At 47.3% G+C, this 23,441-nt stretch overlaps 1 protein-coding gene across 1 annotated transcript in view; it reads left to right on the top strand.

Annotated features, from left to right (window-relative positions):
* Positions 1 to 23,441, top strand: part of LOC306797144 (receptor tyrosine-protein kinase erbB-4-like) — a 92,861-nt gene that overhangs the window by 33,308 nt on the left and 36,112 nt on the right. Inside the window, exons 4-14 of the mRNA XM_079296343.1 lie at positions 509 to 574; positions 1,860 to 1,978; positions 2,702 to 2,843; positions 3,450 to 3,563; positions 5,158 to 5,284; positions 5,446 to 5,519; positions 6,302 to 6,392; positions 14,859 to 15,064; positions 16,234 to 16,366; positions 19,696 to 19,789; positions 21,479 to 21,633. Of these exons, the coding sequence (XP_079152469.1) occupies positions 509 to 574; positions 1,860 to 1,978; positions 2,702 to 2,843; positions 3,450 to 3,563; positions 5,158 to 5,284; positions 5,446 to 5,519; positions 6,302 to 6,392; positions 14,859 to 15,064; positions 16,234 to 16,366; positions 19,696 to 19,789; positions 21,479 to 21,633 (1,321 nt within the window). The remainder of the gene's footprint in view (positions 1 to 508; positions 575 to 1,859; positions 1,979 to 2,701; positions 2,844 to 3,449; positions 3,564 to 5,157; positions 5,285 to 5,445; positions 5,520 to 6,301; positions 6,393 to 14,858; positions 15,065 to 16,233; positions 16,367 to 19,695; positions 19,790 to 21,478; positions 21,634 to 23,441) is intronic.

Raw genomic sequence — 23,441 nt, 5'->3', positions numbered from 1 at the left:
GAGTTGAGGTTGCCAAATTGGGGCCCTTTGCCAGCGTCGTAGTTAGTATTTAACATTAACAACCCCACAGTGGGAGTGGTTGACGGGGCCGGGTGACAATCTGCTGTACTACTCCACTCACTCTGTAATTAACCCGTAGTCAATTAAGTGTTGATGATGGGCCACTGGCAGACGAGGGCTGTTAATGCTCTGTCAGGTCCCACTTTGCCTGTGCCAGCGCTTGATGGAAGGGAGTAGAAGCCTGTCTTTCAAGCCTCTGTTTTCCACAGGCCACAAGTCGCCACAGCGGCTCTGGGTCTGTTGTCGAATGAGCGTAGGAGATTCAACAGATCTGTCAGTAGGCGGGGACATTTTAAGGGTGTGCGTGACTACACTTTTAGGCGTTTGTTATGTGAGGGGGCTGTGTTTCCATGTGCGTTTGTGTCAAAACTGCATCTTAAGTTTGCTGAGGAGTTGTCTGAAGCGCAGTTTGTGTGTGCGTGTGTGTGTTTGTGTGTGTGTTCTGCAGGCAGACGCTGTCATCGCTCATGTAACGGACGATGCTGGGGCCATCAAGAAGACCAATGTCAAACCTGTGAGTATGCACGCACACACGGACAGTTACCCCGGCGAGACATAAAAAAATGCGCTTTTTTACTTTAGACAGAGCCAGGATGACTGTTCCCCCGAAAATTGTCTTTTTATTTCTTCAAATTGAAATCTAGACTTGTGAAATCCTGCGAGTTAGTTTAAGCCAGTGCATCTCACTGTATTTACTAAATGGTGGGAGAAAATTGAGGACACTGTCATTCTGCTTTAAAATAATCTATAATCTCCTTTAATCTGTGTTGACTCAGATGTCATATGTTTCTATTGAGCTCACAGACCAAACTCACCCTTAAATTCAACAAATCAACTCATAAATGTGGAAAGCAAATTCATTTTCTTTAACGTTACGGCTCTTTATGCAGCAGCGGTGAACGTAACAAAAAAAAAAGTGAACAATAGACAAAAGAGGAAGGAGCTGAGGGGGAAGAAAATGTTGGTCCTCTTGTTTAATTGCAGTTCTATACTCGTGTCATCAGAACCTAGAGAGGAACCGGCCTGTTTTCCTCAGAATAACACAGACTAATAGACTACAGGGCCTTGTTGTTTTTTTCCCACTGCTGCATCATTATGTTCCCAACACAGCAGAGAAGTGAGCACAGCCGTTTTAAATGCCTCTGCTTCGAGCTCCTGCTGACTCGCTGGCTGCTGTATCTCGTGCTCGACCGATGAATGTGTGGGAAGCTGTTCTTTAGCACAAGCATCGGAGCTTCTTTGATGCAATAGGTGCGAGTCACATCCAAGTGTTTTTTACTCTACTGACCAATACAGCTTCCTTTCAAACTGTTTTGCGAAACAAATCCAGGAAAAGGAGTTCATCTTTCCCTGGATACCACAAGTTGGCATAGTAACAGGTTTTCAGTTATCAGCACAGTTGGAAGGAGTCTTTGGCCAGAAAACACTCATTGTACAAACACAGATATGATGAAGCAGTGGGGTCCATGAACTTTATTTTTTTAAACTTCATTTATCCGGGGAAACCCAATTGAGTTCACTCCAGCAGCGTCCTCGCCTCCACTGCGTACCTGGGAGCTGCCGGTTGTCAGGGAGACAGTGCCGTCTGGGCATCCATGTGGTCACAACCCCACTTGTCTGACCTTTAGCTTGTGAAGGCCCTCGTTTGTTTCTGCCTGCGTTCCACATCGGACGGGTGTTTGCGTGCATGCTGTAACACGGGAGGGAGGTCGAGGGGTGGTGGGATTGTCCCTTTTTTGTGTGAGTGAGAATGTCACACCTTTTTTTTTTTTTTCTGTCTTCTCACTTCCCCGGGGCAGTGACAAAGACGGTGTGTGCAGAGCAGTGTGACGGTCGATGCTTCGGGCCTTACGTCAGCGACTGCTGCCATCGCGAGTGTGCCGGCGGCTGCTCGGGCCCCAAGGACACGGACTGCTTCGTACGTCACACACACACACACACACACACACACACACACACACACACACACACACACACACACACACACGCCCTGTTTATAACTCCTTTTCTTTCCTAACTTTCATTCTCTCATTTCTGCCCCAAAGACCAAAAAGCACTAACCTCGTCCCCTTCGTCATCCCGCCTGAAACTGATCCACTTTGTTTACCGGCTGATAAATTGTTTGTCATTTTACAGGGGCTGTAAAAGTCTTCCACGGCGGGCGCTCTTCACAAGAACAAATTGGTGATTCAGTGTTTCAATTAGTGGCCCTTTTATCACCTCAAGTTCTTCCTGTTTCGCAAACTCGTGCACGTCGCGCAGGGGCCGCCCGCTGACAGAGACGATATTGTCGTTGTAATTCACAGCAAGGCTCATCCAATTCAATTACCGCCGCGGACGGCAAGACATTTCGGAGGTTTATGGGGAAAACATTTCACCATTTACATCATGGCCGTGGATCGATGGCTCCAATTCTTCTCCCATTTGGCGTTGGGAGAGACGATGTCGCGAACCGGCGTAAAAATAAAATGCTGCCGTAATACTCTTTCACTCCCGGTGACTTATGTGAGGAAATCGCAACCCTTCCCCTCGCCTTACCTCGCCACGTTTCCCACCATGCATCCCCCCCCCCCCCCCCCTGTGGGAAGTCTGACCAGCATCCTCTGCCTTCCTGCTAACTGTGGTCGTGTGCTCCCTGCAGGCCTGCACCAATTTCAACGACAGCGGCGCATGTGTGACCCAGTGCCCTCAGCCGTTTGTGTACAACCCCACATCTTTTCAGTTAGAGCACAACCCCAAAGCCAAGTACACATACGGAGCCTTTTGTGTCAAGAAGTGCCCACGTAAGTCTGCTTCAAGTCATAACGCACGTCCACGACACTGCAAGAACACAGATGCTCATTATGATGCTCATAATTAAGTTTGATAGACTGTGCTGATGTCAGTTGACGAGGCATTTAGCCTCTTATCTATCCTGAAATAAGATCCCAGACAATGACTGCAAGTCACGATGAATTACTCAAACGTAAATAAATTGCGCATCTCAATCAAAGAGTTGTTCCGCCATCTGTTTCAGCTTCTAGCAGCTGAAAAGAAAGCAAATTGTCGTTCTTCCTCTCCCATAGATATGGAGTCAGAGTGCTGCAGTGATTCAGCGAGCATTCATTTAAAAGTCAAGCTACGTCAACAGATTGTATGTTCAAGTCCCACTGATCATCAAATAAGCATACACCAGTCGCATTTTTCCACAGCCGCTCCCTAGTACTAATTTGATTCATTACTTTTCCTGAGCAATGTAGCCCCTACACCATTAGTTCTGATCATTATTCAAACGTGATTAAAATACAATCAATTCCTCGGTTTAGAGGAGTCTAAAGGCTACACTTGTATGCACCTCGACGATGCAACAACGGAAGTCCACTAACGCTCTCTCTGTCTGTCGCTGTCAGATAATTTCGTGGTGGACCACAGCTCCTGTGTCAGAGCGTGTCCGAGCAACAAGATGGAAGTGGAGGAGAACCACATCAAAATATGCATCCCCTGTACCGACATCTGTCCGAAAGGTAAACCACGGGATGCCGGGTCAAAGATCTCCACTCCTTGGTTTGCCCTACGCAGCACAACAAAGTTGATCTGCAAAGACTCTCATCATTGGTCCAATTGTGATAAAACTAAGAAGTGCCTCCATCACTCATAGCTGGTGGCTGTTGCCTTGTCGTTTGTCTTCGTGCGGAGACACGCCGGCAACAGACAGATGTTTGGGTGCATAATGTGGAAGTTTTACTCTGGTTGATATTTCGTTCTCCTGCTTCCCCCACTTCCTGGCCTACTGCACTGCGTTTACTGGATGCACTAGAGCTTATGCGGTGAAACCATTTTAATCAAATAGCTTCATGTGATGATACTGGATCAACAGAGGCCCCGGGAATTACTTAAAACGCTTTATAGGAAATGTGATTCATATTTACGGGAGTCAGCTTATTTTTTAATATAAATATATATATATATATATATATATATATTACACTAAATCTACAGACGCATTATTTAATATCAACATCTTGTGTCATTTTCGGGTAAGGCCATGCAATACCTGCTTCTGTACAGGAATAGTGTCCTCATTTCTACAGCTTCATAAAAGACATATATGACAGATTATTACTGGCTAAAGTATTCTTCTATGTTGTTGTTTTCAAGCATGTACAGTTATGACTTCATACAACATATTCTTTATTTGTGAGGCATGTATTGATGCGTTATTTAAAGGCATGAACGGCATTTAGCCCCCTTCTTATATTACCGCCGTGACTATGAACTCTCATACTCATTTCACATTGGAGGATGACAAAAATGGAATAAATGAAGGCCGCATGCTCGCCGTGTTTAATTAACATGAAATGGTCTCGTCAGGAGAAACTGCCGTTACCTGCTCGCCGGTAATTACAACTCATTTTGCGCGAGTGTGAGCGAAATGCCTAAAACGCCTTAATGTGAAACTAAACAGCGTTACTTCAGTTCAATACGGAGGATTAGCCCCGTCCTCATATTGGTCCCACGAACTGATGTGGCCTTTCTCTTTGGAGAGAAGACGGTGGCGGCTTTCCTCCAGGCTCCACGTATGGAGCCTCCATTGATTGGCTAATCTCTTGATTACACCGTCACGCAGCAGGGCGTGGGTTAATGAGGGATAGCCCAAGGAACTGGGGGAAATGATAACAAATTAACATTTCAGATATGGAATTGGCTGGTATAAATCACTATCAAAAACTGGTTACACCACTTAATGCAAGCCTTATTCATCATCCCCTCCGCCTCTGTCAGAAATGCTTGGCGGTCACACCAAGACCGCAAGTGTAATTAATGCAGATGTAATGAATTCATTGTTGGGAGGGACTGGCTGTGGATTGGCCCGTGCTTTCATCAAAAGAATTTCAATGCACGGAGAGGGGCCGTGGGGCCCGTGGCCTTGCCAATGGACCAAAGCCGGAGCATATTTCCATAAGAGGGAATCAACGTGACAAATAGCTAATAGGAGTTTCTCAAAATGAGGTCTCTCCGCTGTACAAGGGCACTTTGGAGACGCACCACAGTAGGTGATTCATACCTCAGGCAGCTTAGTCGTTTTCAACGCGTGGTTGTGTGCGTTTGTCCCGTCAGTGTGCGATGGCATTGGGACGGGCAGCCTGCAGACGGCTCAAACTGTGGATGCCAGCAATATTGATAAGTTTGTCAACTGCACCAAAATCAACGGCAACCTCATCTTCCTCATCACGGGCATTAAAGGGTAAGTGGCAGCTTGAAAAGTCACACACACACACACTTACTTTAATACTGGTTTTAGTCAATGTAAACTGTCATCAGATCATACAGAACATTTCATATTTGGATAGCATCTTTGATGAAGATAGTATCCACTTTTCTGTGTGTCTCTGTGTTCTTCTTCAGGGACATGTACCATGGTATTGGACCTCTGGACCCTGAACGCCTCAACGTGTTCCGCACTGTGAAAGAGATCACAGGTGAGGCTGCCTCACCGGAGTCACCTTGGACAAAAAAAAAGAAGAAATATCATCACGTTGTGTGTGTGTGTGTGTGTGTGTGTGATATCGTCTCCGAGGCAGTAAAAGAAAGCTTTAAGGAGAAAGTGTAAAGCAGATTTTTGTCCGTGAACTCTTAAAGGTGCTCTGGTGGATATTATGTGTGTGTCTAATAGTTGTACATGCTTACAGTAATGTGCTGCTGTGTGTGTGTGTGTGCAATGCTTGAGTGTGTATTTATTCATTAACTATTAGAGGCCTTCAGGGATGAGCAATACCTCGTATACAAAATCTTTTTGTCATATTAAACTGCGACTTGCAGTTGAGCCAAACAGCTAATGGAGTGAAACTGCATTTTCATAATGAAAACCCAAGCAATAAGAAAGAGCAATGGCTTCTCTATGCAGCCATTTCCTGCTCCGTCCCTTTAATGTCATTTCCACAGATCCCGATTTGATGTAATCTGTCATTAAAGGCAAGTGCAAGTGGACAGATTGTGCAGAGTATTAAATCCATTCTTTTAATTAGCAGATATTGTTCTCTTCAAGCACTTTTCTCTCTTTTTTTTTTCTTTTTTTTTTTTGGGACAAAGAATGGGTTCTTGCTTGAACTTCACAACTCCACGATGAATGAATGAAGACAAACAAAAAGGATTATTTTTATTTCCTATGTTCCTTCCTTTAGAAACTTGTTCCCTTTTCCTCAGAAAAGATGGACTTGAGGATGACTTGAAATAACTAATTGGCACATGTTCTTCTCTGTAGGGTTCTTCAACATCCAGTCTTGGCCCGAGAACATGACAGATCTTAGTGTTTTTTCGAGCCTGGCAACCATTGGAGGTAGATCTCTTTACAGGTACGTCCTAATGTCGCCTCGTCTGACTCTCCCGGTCCTAGCGTCCGAAAGCTGGACTGCACCAACAAGGATTCATTTAATCTAAGATGAGTTCTTTGTATATTTTATTGATGGATATGTGCAAGTCATACCAATGTTGGGATCTAAAGGAGCGTGTTTGGGTTATCAGCATTTTAAGAAACTGAATTCTTGACATCAATAGAATTATTGATGTATGTAACAATTATTAATGATTATTAATATAAACGGGGCACCACCCTGCGAACAGGGACCAATAACCAAACGATAAAACTAAGTCTCATAATTAGTAGTCACTCATAATGTCAATAGTCTGCGTATGACTACACATTCAGTGACAGTGAAGGTTTTTAAGTTCGAGCACCGGCTACTACATACAGTCTTATCAAATACATATGCACAAGTAATCACAGACGACTGCTCCTGAAAGTATAACAGAGTTTATTGAATCAAAATAATAAATGATCAAATCAATTAATATTGCAACCAACAAACGTTATCATACAATTTTATATGCCTAAACTAAAGAATGAATAAAATGGATGAGGGTGTATGTCTGTGTGTGTGTGTGTATGTGTGTGTGTGTGGGTCTGTGGGTGAACAGGAAGGAGTCTTACAGCTACGCTAAAGACTACAAAGATGGCGGCGTCGAGTGACGCTGGCCAAAGGGGAGGGGCCTTAAGAACTACAGCTAGAAACTACAAAGATGGCGGAGTCGAGGGACCCGGACAAAATGGCAGAATGGGGCTGCTGTATGTAATTCACGTTTGCCTGGGCAGCACGTGATGTGAGGCGATCGTTTCAATGGGGTTTCTCCCGGGGCAGAGAGGAGAAAGAGAGAGCAAAGGTGGGGGTCATGAATCAAGCTTCTGCGTGCTGTCCGCGTTGTAGTGATAATGGGGGTGTCTGGCGTATCGTACATAACGTGCCGTTGTCGGTAGAACTGCCAGCAGTTATGTACAATAGCCGAGATTCCACACTTCACTCACAGAGCTGATTTAATGAGCAGAGAATACTACACGAAGGGTAGTAAAACCAATGAAAAGAAATCAAATAAATCCAAGCAAACAGTCACAGTTAATACACGAATACAGCGGAGCTTCTCTCGTCCGCGAGGAGTTCCGTAATGATTGCGTAATACCTCAATATCACGCGACAGTCTTAAACACACAAAAACACGGGAATATCAACATATAAATGAATGGCCTGAATTAAACTTACGTTAATTTAAGCTAAGCTATGCCCAAATGCCAAGAATCTTACTTGTAGATGCTTCGTTGCAACGTGGAAGTGTTTGTGGCAAAGCTGTCCGTTTTCCTCGTCGGGAAGGGGGACAGGGGGGAGCTTGCGGGTCGGCGCGGCTTTGCAGCGGGCGCTGTGTGTCGCGCGGCGGTGAGCTGGCGCGGCTTCGGTCCGTTAGCGTGGCTCTGGAGCAAACGCAGGTCCGGTCTGTACTCGCTGCAGGGAGAACAGTTAACTTCGGATGAGACGACGTGTCTGCGCGTCTTGCCGGGAATCCTCGGTCACGAGAGGAGCGAGGCTTCGTCGGGCTCCTCTGTGCCGGTTTGTGCACAAAATAAAAAGAAACAAAAAGCAGAGAACGGATCGCTGATGCGGATTCGTTTCGCGGGCTGTTTCGTCCAGCGAAATGGCTCGTGACCTGACAGGGTTTGATGAGGGTTCGAGGGGCTCTTGCTTCCTCGTGGCCTCGTGCGCTGGCGGGGCAAGCTGGACTCTCTGTGGCCTGGCCGGGGGGGGGGGGGGGGGGGGGTCCGGGCGAAGAGAGCGCGGTGTGCTCCCTGTTCGACGGAGGTCGAAGGGAAAAAGCTGGATTCTCTGTGGCCTGGACAGCGGGGGGGGGTCCGGGCGAGGAGAGCGGTGTGTGCCTCCTAACTCAACCGAGGTCGAAGGGGGAAAGCTATGAGGTGGGGGCAGCAGAGAGTTTTATAGAACATCGGCTGAACCACAGGGGTCCTCGGGTCTCTTGGCTCTCGGCCAATGAGATTGCCGCGGTTACCATGGTTATTTGGGGGGGGGGGAATTCACACCTTAGTGTGAAATCCCTTTGCTCTTATCAACTACAAATCAGGATGAGACCTTTGCTTGAAAAAGTTAAGGCCTGATTTTCTTTGTCCACAGCACATGTTTAAGCCACATGGTCAGAGCCCAACATCCCCCCTTTGTTCTGAAGAGCGAGATGTTGGCTTCGGTCTTTAGAGCAAACCAAGGGCTGGCATGTGCATCCATGTGGTGGGGAAACCTGAAGAGGTGAGACAGTCCAAGTGTTCCTGAGACCAAAAGCAGTGGTTAAAACAGGCAGTGTTCATTGTTCATAGAGTTCAAGGTTCATAGTGGTCAAGTTCATGGTGTTCAAGGTGCATAGTGGTCAAGTTCATGGTGTTCAAGTTCAGAGTTCATTGGCATCTGGGCAGATGACTAAGGTGGCATCTGGGCAGATGACTTTAACTACTTCTACCTACATCTACTATCATACACAATTCAAATCATAGGTGAGCAAAACATTATTCCCAAATAATTCAATCGCTATTATGATGTTGTGATAATCTAGCATTGCGGCACAGTGTCAAAGAAAGTAACAACCCAAATAAAACAAAACACAAAACACAAAAGAGAGAGAAGGAAAGAATAGAAAGACAAGAAGCAGGTGAGGGGCAAACAGTGGTTACTGGTTCAACTCCTAGACAGGACTCGAGTCCGTCGGCGGAGCAGTCGTAGGTTGGCTACGTGGTGTTACGAATAGGAGGGAATCCAGTTAGTCTGTCGCTTCTGGATCTATTAGTACATGATATGTGCGTCTACCTCTCTCTAATCGGTAGATTTAGAGCGAGTCCTGTGTCTAAGTTTTAGAATCTATCGATATTGGAGTTGCGTTGCCAAGACTATAGGCCAGAGGTACCTGTGAGGGTTGCATAACAGTAGTGGTAGCAGATTTACAGATTTCATTAGCGCAGCTAGTGTGACTAGCTAGGCTGGTCTCTCGCTGCTCCAGCTGTTGACAGCTGAGCCTTCTCGGATGAGGTCCTGGATTAAATCTGACTGCTACGGCAGAGGTTATGTCTTCTTTGGTTACTTCTGGTAGAGTCTATAAAGCATGCAAAGGGTTCTCTATGAGAGTGGAGCATCAGTTTACAGTCACAATGGTTTGTCAGGTCATGCAACTGTTCTGGTTGAAGTTGGCTGTGTTAGCGGTTAGTGCATGTCTACAGGGTGAGTTGGAGCATGCAGTTAAACGTTAGTAGTCAATAGTAAGCTACCATTCTGCCGGTTGGTTTCGGCACGGGCGAGATTAGAGTGTACTTCCTGTGAAGTGCATCTCTCTAAGTTTCTGTTGTCAGAGATCCCACCCCCCTCGCGCTGTTCAAGTGGCGAGGGCGGATATCCCCACGTTACCGTCAGCACTCAGGGAAATGTCGCGAACAGTTTCACTCTGGAGTGTGTCATGGCGGGCTAGTGATATCTCCCTCCCCCCACCCTCCTAATTAGAGATGGAGACAGGTCCGGCGCACAGGTCAAGTTCAGTTACCTACGGCACTGGCGACTTGACAGGCCCGGGAGCTGACTCGGCTGAAAGAAGGCGGTGGCTTCGTTGAACAAGCTGGAGGTGGATCATGCTGACAGAGCAGGAGAAGAAGGCTTAGTTGACGAAAGGTTTTACGAGCTAGGGTGCTCGAAGGGGTGCTCGAAGGGCCTCTAAGGTTGTGGCACCCTAGAGGTGTATGCGAAAAGGTGGGGGAACACATGAGGCTCGTTTCTGACCCGGAGTCGGGTAGAGCAAGAGTGTTATGACCCCCCAGTAGGACTGAAGAATATGTATAGATATATACATAACGGGCATTGCCTTTGCAAACAAGGTCGCCCAAGAAGGTTGAAGAACGAGGTGCGAAATGGGAGTGGTCGTTTCCGGAAGTGTGCTGAGTTCTCTTCCCCCCCCCTACCACGTCGACTTGGCAGCAGGGGGAAAGGTCACTTGGCTTAGTCAGGTGGGCTGCGAGTCAGCGTTACCTGATGGGTTGCCCTTGAGGGCGTCTTTCACCCCCCTGGTTCCGTTGGTCTTTCGACCGCCAGGGTCGTTTGTTCCTCGGGGGTGACCAGGGCTCGCTAGGCCAAGTCCTCTCGTCGTCTTCCGACGCTAGGTCGGAGTCGCTCGACTGTTGGATGCCTAAGACTATGGCGGTGTCTTCGTACCGATTTGTCGGCCGTCCGCGTGTCTTCCATGCAAGTTGCGCGTACTTCCTAATCTCTGGCATGGTGAGGTTACTCGTTCTGCAGTGCATGGTAACATCGTATCTCACGTTGTCGTGGAGATTGTGCAAGAATAGCGACTTGAAGGCATGGTCTTCTTCTAGACCTGGGGCGTTACGTCCTTGGAAGTACGCAGATCTCAAGCGCCTGAAGTAGTCTCTCGGAGACTCTAGCCTTTCCTGGAAAATGGCAAAGGCGCCGAGGGTGGCAGAAGCTGGGTTGGTGTACAGGGAGTACTCCTCCCTAAGGGCGTGACAAAGGGGTGAATAGCGGTCGCGGATGCTCGGCTGGAGCGTTTCCACGAAAGCGTGGACGCTTCGCGCAGTGGTTTTCCACACTAGCTTTAGCTTTTCGCGCGATGAGGGGCGCGATAGGTCGAGGAGGCAGCGATCGATCTCCCTTAGGTAGTCATCGATGCTCGAGTCGTGATTATCGGGATTGAAGCGCTCTACGTCTTTTGCCAGAGACTCAATCTGTCGAGTACGCAGGCCTCCAAGGTTGATGGGGCCTGGGCCGTCCGAGTCGTCTGAGTCTCCATACTCGCGATGGTGGTAACGACTATCATCCTCCCTCCCTGAGGGGGATGGGGTCAGTTCTTGTCGCGCGCGTGAACTGCGTGGAGGATTGCGTTCGCCTGAGGTGGTTTTGAAGCCACCTGGGCCGACTAGGACCTGGTGTTGGTCCTCTCTCCTCCTGGTCGGGGATGTCGCTTTCAAGAAATGCAAGGTGGTTCGGGTCTCGGGGAATGAGGGAGCCGAGACCAAGAAATGACTGGGCTGAAAGGCTCGATAGGGGGTAGCAGTACCTACCGGGGTTGCTGGAACACCTTGAAGCGCTTTCAGTTTGTCATCACTCTCTGATGCTTTAGAGAGTTTTAGGTTGACCTCTCTGAGGTCACTGCGCAGGCTACTATTTTCTGACTGTAGGGCTCTACAGTCACGTGACAACTCCTGAACCTCTGTTCGGAGTGTCCAGATCTCGCGTTGCTGCTCGTCGCTCTGTGCCCGGGTTCGGGCAGCTTGCAGCTGCATTTTCTGATGGTAGATGAGCAGTATTTCGCCGATTACGTCCTGAATCAGGCGCTCTCTGTTACCTGCTGGGTTATTTACATAAGCCACCAGCTGCTCTAATTGCTCGTCGCATAGGACAGCAGTGTATTTTGCAAAGTACTCTCTTTCCTTTGCTGTGAGTCCGAGGACATCAGCCACCACATCTCGTAATGCGGTGTCTTCTGGAGCTACAGCTCCAGGAATGGGGGGTTTCTCGTTACTCATTCTCTCTAATGAGCACGACTCCCAGTAGTTGTTAATTCCCTAGTGTTAGAACGGAAACTGTTAGTGTTACGGTTCTCAGTGAAATGTCTAGTTCGGTAACTTAGGATTTCTACTGTTAGATGTTAATTACTGTTAGTGTTACGGTTCATGCAGGCGCACAGTGAAATGTCTAGCTCTGTGACTTACGTTTCTACTGTTGCTGCTCTGAGGTATCACTACTGCTTTGCAGCCAGAGGTGCGAAAATGCTAATGTGGTTTAGCACTTTGGGCCTGTGACAGCTGTGTGTAACTTCTTTGGAGGGATTTAAGAAACAAGCAAGGTATTACAAATAAACGATCAAATCTACTACACAGCTGGCTGTTAGTTTTAAGAAATGAAACAAATAATTAAACCTGGAAACGAAATAAAATTTCGAGAAGGGAATTAAAGATTAAGATTAAAAATCTGGATTTAAAATCAAAAATTTAATTACAATAAGACAAGATTTTGAAGATCAAAGCCTACCTATTTTGGGAAATAAGTTCCAGGAATTTGGATCATTCAAAAGAAGAAAAAAAATAATTTTTCGGAAAAAATATTGTTTTGGAAAATTAATTATTCAAAAATAATTATGGATTACTGTGCATATATACTGTAACAGAACTGGAATAACGTACCCTCACACGGGGCACCATTATGTTGGGATCTAAAGGAGCGTGTTTGGGTTATCAGCATTTTAAGAAACTGAATTCTTGACATCAATAGAATTATTGATGTATGTAACAATTATTAATGATTATTAATATAAACGGGGCACCACCCTGCGAACAGGGACCAATAACCAAACGATAAAACTAAGTCTCATAATTAGTAGTCACTCATAATGTCAATAGTCTGCGTATGACTACACATTCAGTGACAGTGAAGGTTTTTAAGTTCGAGCACCGGCTACTACATACAGTCTTATCAAATACATATGCACAAGTAATCACAGACGACTGCTCCTGAAAGTATAACAGAGTTTATTGAATCAAAATAATAAATGATCAAATCAATTAATATTGCAACCAACAAACGTTATCATACAATTTTATATGCCTAAACTAAAGAATGAATAAAATGGATGAGGGTGTATGTCTGTGTGTGTGTGTGTATGTGTGTGTGTGTGGGTCTGTGGGTGAACAGGAAGGAGTCTTACAGCTACGCTAAAGACTACAAAGATGGCGGCGTCGAGTGACGCTGGCCAAAGGGGAGGGGCCTTAAGAACTACAGCTAGAAACTACAAAGATGGCGGAGTCGAGGGACCCGGACAAAATGGCAGAATGGGGCTGCTGTATGTAATTCACGTTTGCCTGGGCAGCACGTGATGTGAGGCGATCGTTTCAATGGGGTTTCTCCCGGGGCAGAGAGGAGAAAGAGAGAGCAAAGGTGGGGGTCATGAATCAAGCTTCTGCGTGCTGTCCGCGTTGTAGTGATAATGGGGGTGTCTGGCGTATCGTACATAACGTGCCGTTGTCGGTAGAACTGCCAGCAGTTATGTACAATAGCCGAGATTCCACACTTCACTCACAGAGCTGATTTAATGAGCAGAGAATACTACACGAAGGGTAGTAAAACCAATGAAAAGAAATCAAATAAATCCAAGCAAACAGTCACAGTTAATACACGAATACAGCGGAGCTTCTCTCGTCCGCGAGGAGTTCCGTAATGATTGCGTAATACCTCAATATCACGCGACAGTCTTAAACACACAAAAACACGGGAATATCAACATATAAATGAATGGCCTGAATTAAACTTACGTTAATTTAAGCTAAGCTATGCCCAAATGCCAAGAATCTTACTTGTAGATGCTTCGTTGCAACGTGGAAGTGTTTGTGGCAAAGCTGTCCGTTTTCCTCGTCGGGAAGGGGGACAGGGGGGAGCTTGCGGGTCGGCGCGGCTTTGCAGCGGGCGCTGTGTGTCGCGCGGCGGTGAGCTGGCGCGGCTTCGGTCCGTTAGCGTGGCTCTGGAGCAAACGCAGGTCCGGTCTGTACTCGCTGCAGGGAGAACAGTTAACTTCGGATGAGACGACGTGTCTGCGCGTCTTGCCGGGAATCCTCGGTCACGAGAGGAGCGAGGCTTCGTCGGGCTCCTCTGTGCCGGTTTGTGCACAAAATAAAAAGAAACAAAAAGCAGAGAACGGATCGCTGATGCGGATTCGTTTCGCGGGCTGTTTCGTCCAGCGAAATGGCTCGTGACCTGACAGGGTTTGATGAGGGTTCGAGGGGCTCTTGCTTCCTCGTGGCCTCGTGCGCTGGCGGGGCAAGCTGGACTCTCTGTGGCCTGGCCGGGGGGGGGGGGGGGGGGGGTCCGGGCGAAGAGAGCGCGGTGTGCTCCCTGTTCGACGGAGGTCGAAGGGAAAAAGCTGGATTCTCTGTGGCCTGGACAGCGGGGGGGGGTCCGGGCGAGGAGAGCGGTGTGTGCCTCCTAACTCAACCGAGGTCGAAGGGGGAAAGCTATGAGGTGGGGGCAGCAGAGAGTTTTATAGAACATCGGCTGAACCACAGGGGTCCTCGGGTCTCTTGGCTCTCGGCCAATGAGATTGCCGCGGTTACCATGGTTATTTGGGGGGGGGGGAATTCACACCTTAGTGTGAAATCCCTTTGCTCTTATCAACTACAAATCAGGATGAGACCTTTGCTTGAAAAAGTTAAGGCCTGATTTTCTTTGTCCACAGCACATGTTTAAGCCACATGGTCAGAGCCCAACACCAAATACAATCAAGGCTGTCATCTTTCTGTTTCCTCCAGTTTTTTTATGAAACGTACTCTCTCCTGCTCCCGTTCTGCTCATTTTTTGACGTTCTCTCTTATTCTTTGCTTTCCCCCCTCTCTACCTCCACCTCTACGTCCTCAATCATCTCTTTAACCTTTGTCTCGTCTCCTGCAGCGGAAGTGGTATTTCGCTGTTGATCCTGAAGCAGCGCTGGATCTCCTCGCTTCAGTTCCAGGCGCTGGGCGAGATCAGCGCGGGGAACGTCTACATCTTCAACAACAGCCGCCTGTGCTTCTACAACACCGTCAACTGGACGTCGCTCTTCAGGACCACGAGCCAGAAAGTCCTCATCCGCAACAACCGGGATCCGAAGGAATGCAGTGAGTAGTCCGTCTGGAACAATCTGCACACTCGGTAATATTGCAGCATCTTAAGATGCTACCAGCCATGTTATCAGAAAACGATTGGCAGGAGAAAGTTATTAGTCACCAAGCACCTGTAAGTTCTCCTCTTCTCTCAGTATTTTTCTGACAGCCCTCTAGTTATTTACAAACTTAGATTCGCCACGTATCTCCAAATCCAACCCCCAACCTTGCACGCAGACGTGCCTGTTTCCAAGGCGACTGTGCCACTGGTGTCTGTCGCTCCTTGGCCGATGAAAGCCCTTATTCAGCTGCCTGTGAGGAAAGTATTTCAATGGGTCCTGCACAGAGGTGGATTAGGCCCAAGCCTCCACGGGGACGTGGACACCTGATGGAATGATGAATGGTCCACATGTGGCTTCAGCTGTTCAACTGGTGGCCCAGTTACACTTTGGCAACGAGTGTGCCAGCGAAGCTCACTGTTAGAAAGGGACAGAGATAACTGGAAAACATGGACGCTGCCAGGCTGCGGTTGGTATCATTAGCCAGCTAATGAGTGCGGTGTGTGTGTGTGTGTGTGTGTGCATTGGCGATCGATCAATGGGGCCTTACACAGGCCTCTTCATTAGGCGCAACCCCCTGTCTACCATTGACTGCTCGGCTGTTGACAAAAGAGGCGACACTCCCGGGGGACGTGGGTGTCACTCACCGGATGGAGGATGAATTCCGATGAAACGGCATCGATTGTTGTGGTTCGACCGGTGGAAAAAAAGGGGCTCAGGGTCCTGATTGGGGCGTTCTTTAATGGCCGAGGCGCGGGGAATACCAATGCTCCCTCGCACAGCTGTGCAGCCCTCGGCTACACACACAATTCTGCATGCGTGTGCAGATGCACGCAGCTCTCACGGTATGAATACAGAATGGACACACACACACACACACATATTGGAACAAGTGAGCACAAACACTCGCATCCAGTCCCTACATGAAATTGCTCGTAATAAACCGTTGTTTCACATTTCACTTCGCTCCCGCTTGTGTTATTGGTCGATCGAGAGCAATATACACTGTATCGTGTTCCCAGTATGCTTGAATTACATTATGTGTGTGTGTGTGTGTGTGTGTGTGTGTGTGTGTGTCTGCGTATCGTGTTCTAATTAGTTTCTTTACGTCCTTTCTCTCCACAGCTCAGCAGCAAATGGTGTGTGATCAGATGTGCTCAGACGACGGGTGCTGGGGCCCGGGGCCCGACCAGTGTCTTTCCTGCCGGTATTTCAGACGAGGCCGCGCCTGTGTGGAGTCCTGCAACCTCTTTGACGAGTCAGTAGTCAAATCGCAAACACATATATTTTATGTAATGTTTGTCCAGCAATAAGTTTGAGCTGATCTCACTCGAAGCATTTTCCCCTGCATGTCAGATCGTGGCGGTTTCCAGGAGGCCATACATGACGAGCAGAGGAAATGAAATCAATTCAAATAGCTCTGAGAATGAAGTCGAAGAGTTCTCACGAGCTCTGGAGGAGGAAAATCGAATTGCAGATTGGCTTGAATGTAATGAGATGAACCAAGAAGGGATTTGTCTCTGTGAACAGTTAAAGGAACATGTGGCTGCTTGTAACGTCCATTGTCCAAAACCAATTTGAATATATTGTTGAGGTATTATATTTTATCACAAATTGCCCATTTGGGCTGACGGAGAAGGGTGTTTACAGCGCTGAGCTGTGAAATAACTGACATTTGCGACAAAGGCCCTTTGAGTATCCTCACAATCAACTGACGCTCTGTTTTCAGCGTGAATAATTGCATTCAGGTCGTTGCTTGATGCCGCCAAGAGGCGAAACACGTTTTTTTTGTAGATGCATCTCCCGTTGTTCTGTGCTGCTCTTGAATGAACGAGGAGATGGCGTGAATCACAACACTTTGAAAGCATCCATCCAAAGTAAGACTGCGCCGGCAGCGTCTGCCACGAGATAAATATGACTTTCTCGCAAGCAGCGATGTCGAGCTTCTGTTCTCCCCAGGCGAGAAAGAAGAGCGAGTCCACGGGAGTGTGAGAGGGCGCGTTGACTTGTTGCCGGTCCTTTTTCCCGGGCACCGTTTGTGGGAGGGTGGCTTTGAAGTTGCCGCGGGGAAAAACAGCTCACAGCGAAGACTTTGAAGAAGACTGACGAGGCGTGCGTGGCAGGGAGCTGCTGAAGCACACTTGTTTGCTCGACTGTAAATACAGTCGGCGCTGTGATGCATTGTGCGTTCAACAGCCTCACTTCTTGCTTTGCGCCACTGGCCTGGATCGTGCAATCGAAAAGTCCACAACCTAAAGACCTCGCCACCTGCAAAGCATATGCGTCTTTGGCAGATGAAGGGTAACTTTTTTGAGATGAAAACTTTGGATAGCCTGTATTTTTTTTTTGCCCCCGGTGAATATTCTATATGCTCTTTGTCTCAAGCAAATACAAAACCTCAATGTTATAGTGTGTAAATGTAGCATCGCTCTCGAGTACAGAGAATGAGTTTCAGCGCCGTCCTTTTTTTATAAGACAGTAAAAAAAAAAAAAATACAGATCATGCTTACTATCTTTTGAAACGACAAGTTAATTTATTTACTAGTGCTGGTGCCCGCAGCATTGCCAAGTTGGTGATTTTAAACTTTTAAGATTCCACAGCTCACCCTCATTATATGTCTCCATTGTTAATGAGGAAAGGCACTAATTCCCGTTAGTTCATACATCTGTTGAATAAAACAAAGGTGGAGTGCGAGAGGGGGAAAAGAGAACGGCTGAGAGGGTGTCCACCGGGGTGGGAGAGGAGGGAGGAAGGCGTTGAAAGTGTTTAATTAAAAAGGTTGCTCTGGTGGGTTGGCCATGCTCTGGTTTGCAGGAGGCTTGGAGGTCTGAATAGTAGCCACAGTACTGCTTAAATTCCTGCTAAAACAGGGCTAATCCCTCATCAGGCCATCCCCTGACGTGGGCCTTGGCACACACTTCCAGCCGTGAAGGGGGCCAATCGGGAGGAACGGCTTCAACGGAATGGAAATGACCCTGGAGAGCACCACTGCCGAGGTCTTTGTCTCTCACCCGTTCTCCTCAATGCGTTTTTTTTTTTCCCCTCAACCAACAAAAGAGAGATCTCTCCACTGCCCGGGCCCTTTTCTAAAGCATTCCCCGAGACAGAGCTTCAGTAGAGAAATGTAATTTATTTTGGAACCAGGGAAAGAAAGACGAGGGAGAAATGTAAATAGAGAGCAACGGGAGCTTCCTTTTGAGTCCACCAGAACATTATTAATAAAAAGACGATGTTTGGATGTTTGAGACATGCTGTGAACATCACCAACCATTCAGACCGTTCGAATAATGCTCTCGCATTAAGGCTCAGCAAAAAGGGTGTTGGATTTGACTCTTTTCTTTTTTGTAGCTTTTCCGACGACCAAGTCTAAAAGGTTTTCATCTAATATTCAGCACATGAAGATGCATAAAGCACTCGTGCCCTCAGCGCAGCGCAATATCTCAGTGCAAGATCACATAACAGCTCACAGGGAGGAATCTGTTGAATCTTTATTCCACCCGACCAGCATCCGATGCAAAGACACAAACAATGCACACAGAGAGCCACTCTCATTATCTCACCACTGTGGGAAAGAGGCTTGTTTGTAAGCGGGCGAATCCTCCTCTGAGGGTGTCCATCCTCCGCATCGGCCGATCGATCCCTCTGATGTGAAAAGTGGTTTTGATCGGCAGCGGTTATTGACAGCGGCCGTCCTCTCGCTCGCCTGCGCTTCAAAAAAAACGAAGATCATGCACTGACTGACACAAACAAAGGGAGAAATATATGGATCGGGTGCATGCACACGTATAGGGGCTGCATGGGTATGGCCTGGGGCGCTGTGCAGCTCCCGTCGGTGTAATTGCAGTGTCAAACCCAATATTGAGCTCTTTTGTTTGCCTCTATTCCTCCAGATGTTTAAGCGGGAAAACAAAACCATCACGAACTACGTGCACCGCTCTACTTTGCTAAATAAACAGTCGGGTAGAGCCCCTCCCGGTTGCTGGAATGATTCTTGGATTTGATGAGAGGATGAAAAGCAAATATCTCTGACTTGTGTTTTCCCTCTTTTCTCTGTGCTCGCCTGCCTCAAGCTTTGTCTCTCTGTACCTCCCCCTTCGCCTTATCCACCACCGGCTTCCGTCCATGCCCTCTCCACCTGGCTTCCGCTGCCACCCTTCCACTCGTCTCGCTCCCTCCCCACCAGCTCTCCTCTCACTTTCCCCTCCCTCCACGCATCCCCCCTTGTGTTTGCCCATGATTTAAAAAAAAGAAGATCTGTTCATTGTTCATGGCCCTTCTCTGTCAGCATATTGACCACACTAAGCCTTTAACTTGATCAAATGGTCTTAGGCACCGAGCTGCCCCGCGTGCCCCTCTGCCAGAGGGCACTCCAGCAGTCACTGCAATTAGGAATCGCGGCGATGGGCACGAGTAAATGAAGCTTTTAACCTTGCGTTTCTTCATGTTGCACGTAGGTTTAATATCAAAAGATATACGCACGGCTTCAAAATCCTCCCTCAGCAGGGTCATAATCAATATTTCAATGTGGATACGCTCTCACATCTATAATACATGTACCTCTTTCTCCATTTCCCGATCTCAATCAGGGAAATGCGTGAGTTTTCCAATGGATCTGTGTGCCTGGAGTGTGACGGCCAGTGTGAGAAGATGGATGGGAACGCCATGACATGCCTTGGCCAGGTAAGACACCCCTGAATCCTCTTCAGACACCCTCGCACTTTTTTTTTTTTTGACTTTTATATTAAAACCACTCCTCATTTTTCTGCTCAAAGATAAAGTCCCGTATCTTGTGCGTGCTTAAGTGGATTTCCAACTTATTTTTGTGGGAGTCTATCTGTTTATCTGTCTATCTGTTTTGCGCACAGCATCTCAGAAGATATAAGTGCTGTGTTTGCAAAGGTGAGTGCTAGGTTAATGGGAGGAATGATAAACTACTGTGGCTACTTTCGGAGGCATGCTTTTTGGCAAGCGCACATACATACACTCAAAACAGCAAAAAATGAGATTAGTTTCTGACCTTCCCGTAAAGTCACTTTTAGAGTCTCGGATGTGATCGCACCAAGCCTCCAAAATGTTGGGAATTCCCGTTAAAATGTTAGAAGAGCTGCATCTGATAAAAAAGAAAAGGGAAAAAAAAGCATTGACGTGTTCTCATATAAGGGTAAACATGTCGTTCATTTTCAACCTGGTGCCACAAATACTGACGAGTGCTACATTCCAGAAAGTTGTATCGGAATGCGCCGCATGACTTCCTTTGGGGAATTTAGCATTGTGTGAGTAACCTTTTATGACTGTCCCTGGAGTGAGAGGGCGAGAGAGAGAGAGAGAGAGAGAATAAGGGATGAGGAGGGGGGGAGACTCCTCAAGGATGCACAGAGAGGCGGCTGACTTTGAGTTGCTGGTCACAGCTGAGTCGTAAATAACACCGGAGTCAATCATCCACAGGCGCTCTCACACACAAATACACATGCACACGGCAGACACAGACATACTCCGGTGCGTTCAGACATCTGTATGCGCACACACACACACACTCGCATGCAAAGTGAGAATAATGTTTTTTGATGGCGTGTGTCTCCATGTGTCAAACTGTGAGAGGCTGTCCATCAGGTCACTGTGGTCGTCATTAGCAACAGTGCGCGGCGCGAGAAACTCCCAGAATACAACAGTGCGTCTTGACAACAAGTCTTGCACACACACACACACACGTGTACGCGATTGTGAGTTCACACACTGCGATCGCACTTCAGTCAACACAGGCGACGCTTCAAACCCGCGCGTAAACACACACCGAGCACAGTCAGTGTTTGTCTTCTTTCATACACACACACACACACACCACCATCCATCTTACTTATTCATGATCCCGCTGCAGCTGAGCTCGTGCTCAGTCACCACTTGTCATCTCCATCGAATTCGACGCGCCGCGCTTTGACACGACCCGATTCCTGATGCGTTTCTGCCAATTTGAACAGGGCTGCAGCGGAATACACTGCTGGCAATTGTGCTCAACACATTATAAATCCCTGAATGCTATTCATGTGGGTCCTGCCGGCCACATTAGCCGTGGTAGGAAGTGAGCAAATTGACCTGATTCGCCAGGTTTGAGTTTGATCCTGCTCAATTCTATTCTCTCCTCATATATTTTCTATACCTCCATTCTTCCGTCTTGCTTTTTCCCTTAACTTTACTACCTTCACCTCCTTGCCCATTATTTTTAAACATGTATCTCTCTCTGTTGATTCCCCCTCTTTCCATCTTACGAATCCCTTTACTGCGCCCTCTTATTTCTTTATTCCTCCCTTCTACACCACCTCCTCCAAACCCCATCCTCTCATCTCCCTCCTCCTTGTTCTGCTCTCCCTTCAGGGCCCGGACCAATGTGTAAAATGCCTCCACTTCAAAGATGGACCCAACTGTGTGGAGAAATGCCCCGATGGGTTGCAGGGGGCCAACAGTTTCATCTTCAAGTACGCCAAGGCCAACAACGAGTGTCACCCCTGCCATGCCAACTGCACCCAGGGGTAAGCCAGGGAGGAAACATCACCCCAAGAGCTCCAGATGGGCATACATTTCTAGAGAAATGATTCTCCAGTCTGCATGAAACTGCAGGTCCAGATTTACCTAATTATAGAATGTTTTTGTAGCTACGGGACAGTCCTCTCAGTGTGGCACAGCAAACATAGAAATTCTGCTTCTACCAGAACAATGAAAGGAAAGCTTGCTCTACTTGCTGTCAAAAACAAAGGTTTCATACCTTGTTTGGAGCGACGGTTGTCAGTAGAGGGGTAAGATGGTGCTGTGGAGTCTCAGTGCTGAAACTAATCAATTAATCAGTCAGTGCAGAGTGAAAGACGTGTGAGGTGATAAAGAAGAGGACGGCGGATGTGTTTTAATTCGTCAGATGGTGGCTTTCACTCGCAAAGGTGCACACGCGTCCCTGACTCTGTTAGCACTAATCTGCCGTTGACACGCCAACACCTCCATCATGCCTTGTCGTCTTATCCGGCCCTCCAGCCCGGTGCTCTGGATTATCATCAGGACAAGACGCTGAGTCTGGGTATTTGAGGCCATGAGCCAAAGTGAGACATTACAGAGGTGAAAGGTCAGAGTCGGGAACAGAGCGGCACCGGTACGGCCGGTAAGCAGAAGAGGGGAGAGATGTGAGCCAAAGATACTGCAGGAGGCGAAAGCGAGTGGCATACAAACAACAGGAAGTTAGTTATTGTAGTTTGACCGGATGATTTGTCCTTCTCGTCATCACGGTCACACACAGCGGCACATGCAGCCATTATACAACGTGTACTGTACCTCATGATGTTTGATGTCAGACCACTGCTTTGTTCTCCAGGAAGGAAACAATGTGGCACACGCACACACACACACACAACATTGGATCAGCACTGATTAATCGCTAATTAGCTATTTGGTGCAACATTTAATTGACAACCAAGCGACTTTGGAGGAGCCACAATTGTCACCGGTTTAATTCCGAAGTTGCCGTGCTCTCCTAATTTGCCGTGTAATTTGTTGCGTCTCGTGTGCTCGTGCAGCACACACACACACACACACACACACACAAACGGGAGCGTTCAAAAAACGTTCCCCTGTGTCTTTCCTGCTGTCCTCCACTCAAGGAGGTAGAATTAATGAGCAGCCAACAGTCTGCTTTAATGACTTCCTGCTTACCTACTGTTTAAAAAATCCTCGGCGCTCCTTTCCCGTGCCTTTGATTGTTGAGAGAGCAAGAAGACACAGAGTATTCGTTGTGTTTGGAAAGAGGTTAAAGATGTTAAAGACGCTGTTAAAGTCCAATTTGTCGCAATTGAAAACCAAAAACTGAAATTTTGCAGAGTAAGGGGATATTTCTGTGTCGGTTCATTACTAGAGTGAAAAAGCATTGATCATAGCGTCTTTAATGAAAAGGAAAAGTGTTGCCCATGCAGTACAATGATAGAAGGCTCACAGAAGCAAACAATAGAGCTATAGCATGTAGAATTTGTCTTTCTATGAATGGTAAAGTCCTGTTTAGAAGCCTGAATATAATCATCCACTAACGTGGCACTACAGCTACACCCTGTGCTCGACATCGAGCCACATTGTTCAGTGGTTCAGCTCTTGAAGGGAAGTGAGGGACAAATGCTCAATGGAGGAGCATCCTTACTGTCTCTTGTTTCTTTTCTCACCACTTCTCGAGAGGATTTAAATTTTTAATAGATAGCCAAGCAGACAATTGACTGTTTTTCTGTTCATTTCCCCAAAGCACAGCACTTTGTTTAGGAAACCGCTGCCAATTGATGCCGAAGTGCCTTCAATAAAGGCAGAAGAACGA

The sequence above is a fragment of the Melanostigma gelatinosum genome, assembly GCF_949748355.1.
Source record: "Melanostigma gelatinosum genome assembly, chromosome: 24".
Lineage (NCBI taxonomy): Eukaryota > Metazoa > Chordata > Actinopteri > Perciformes > Zoarcidae > Melanostigma > Melanostigma gelatinosum.
This window is presented reverse-complemented; position numbering and strand designations above follow the sequence as displayed.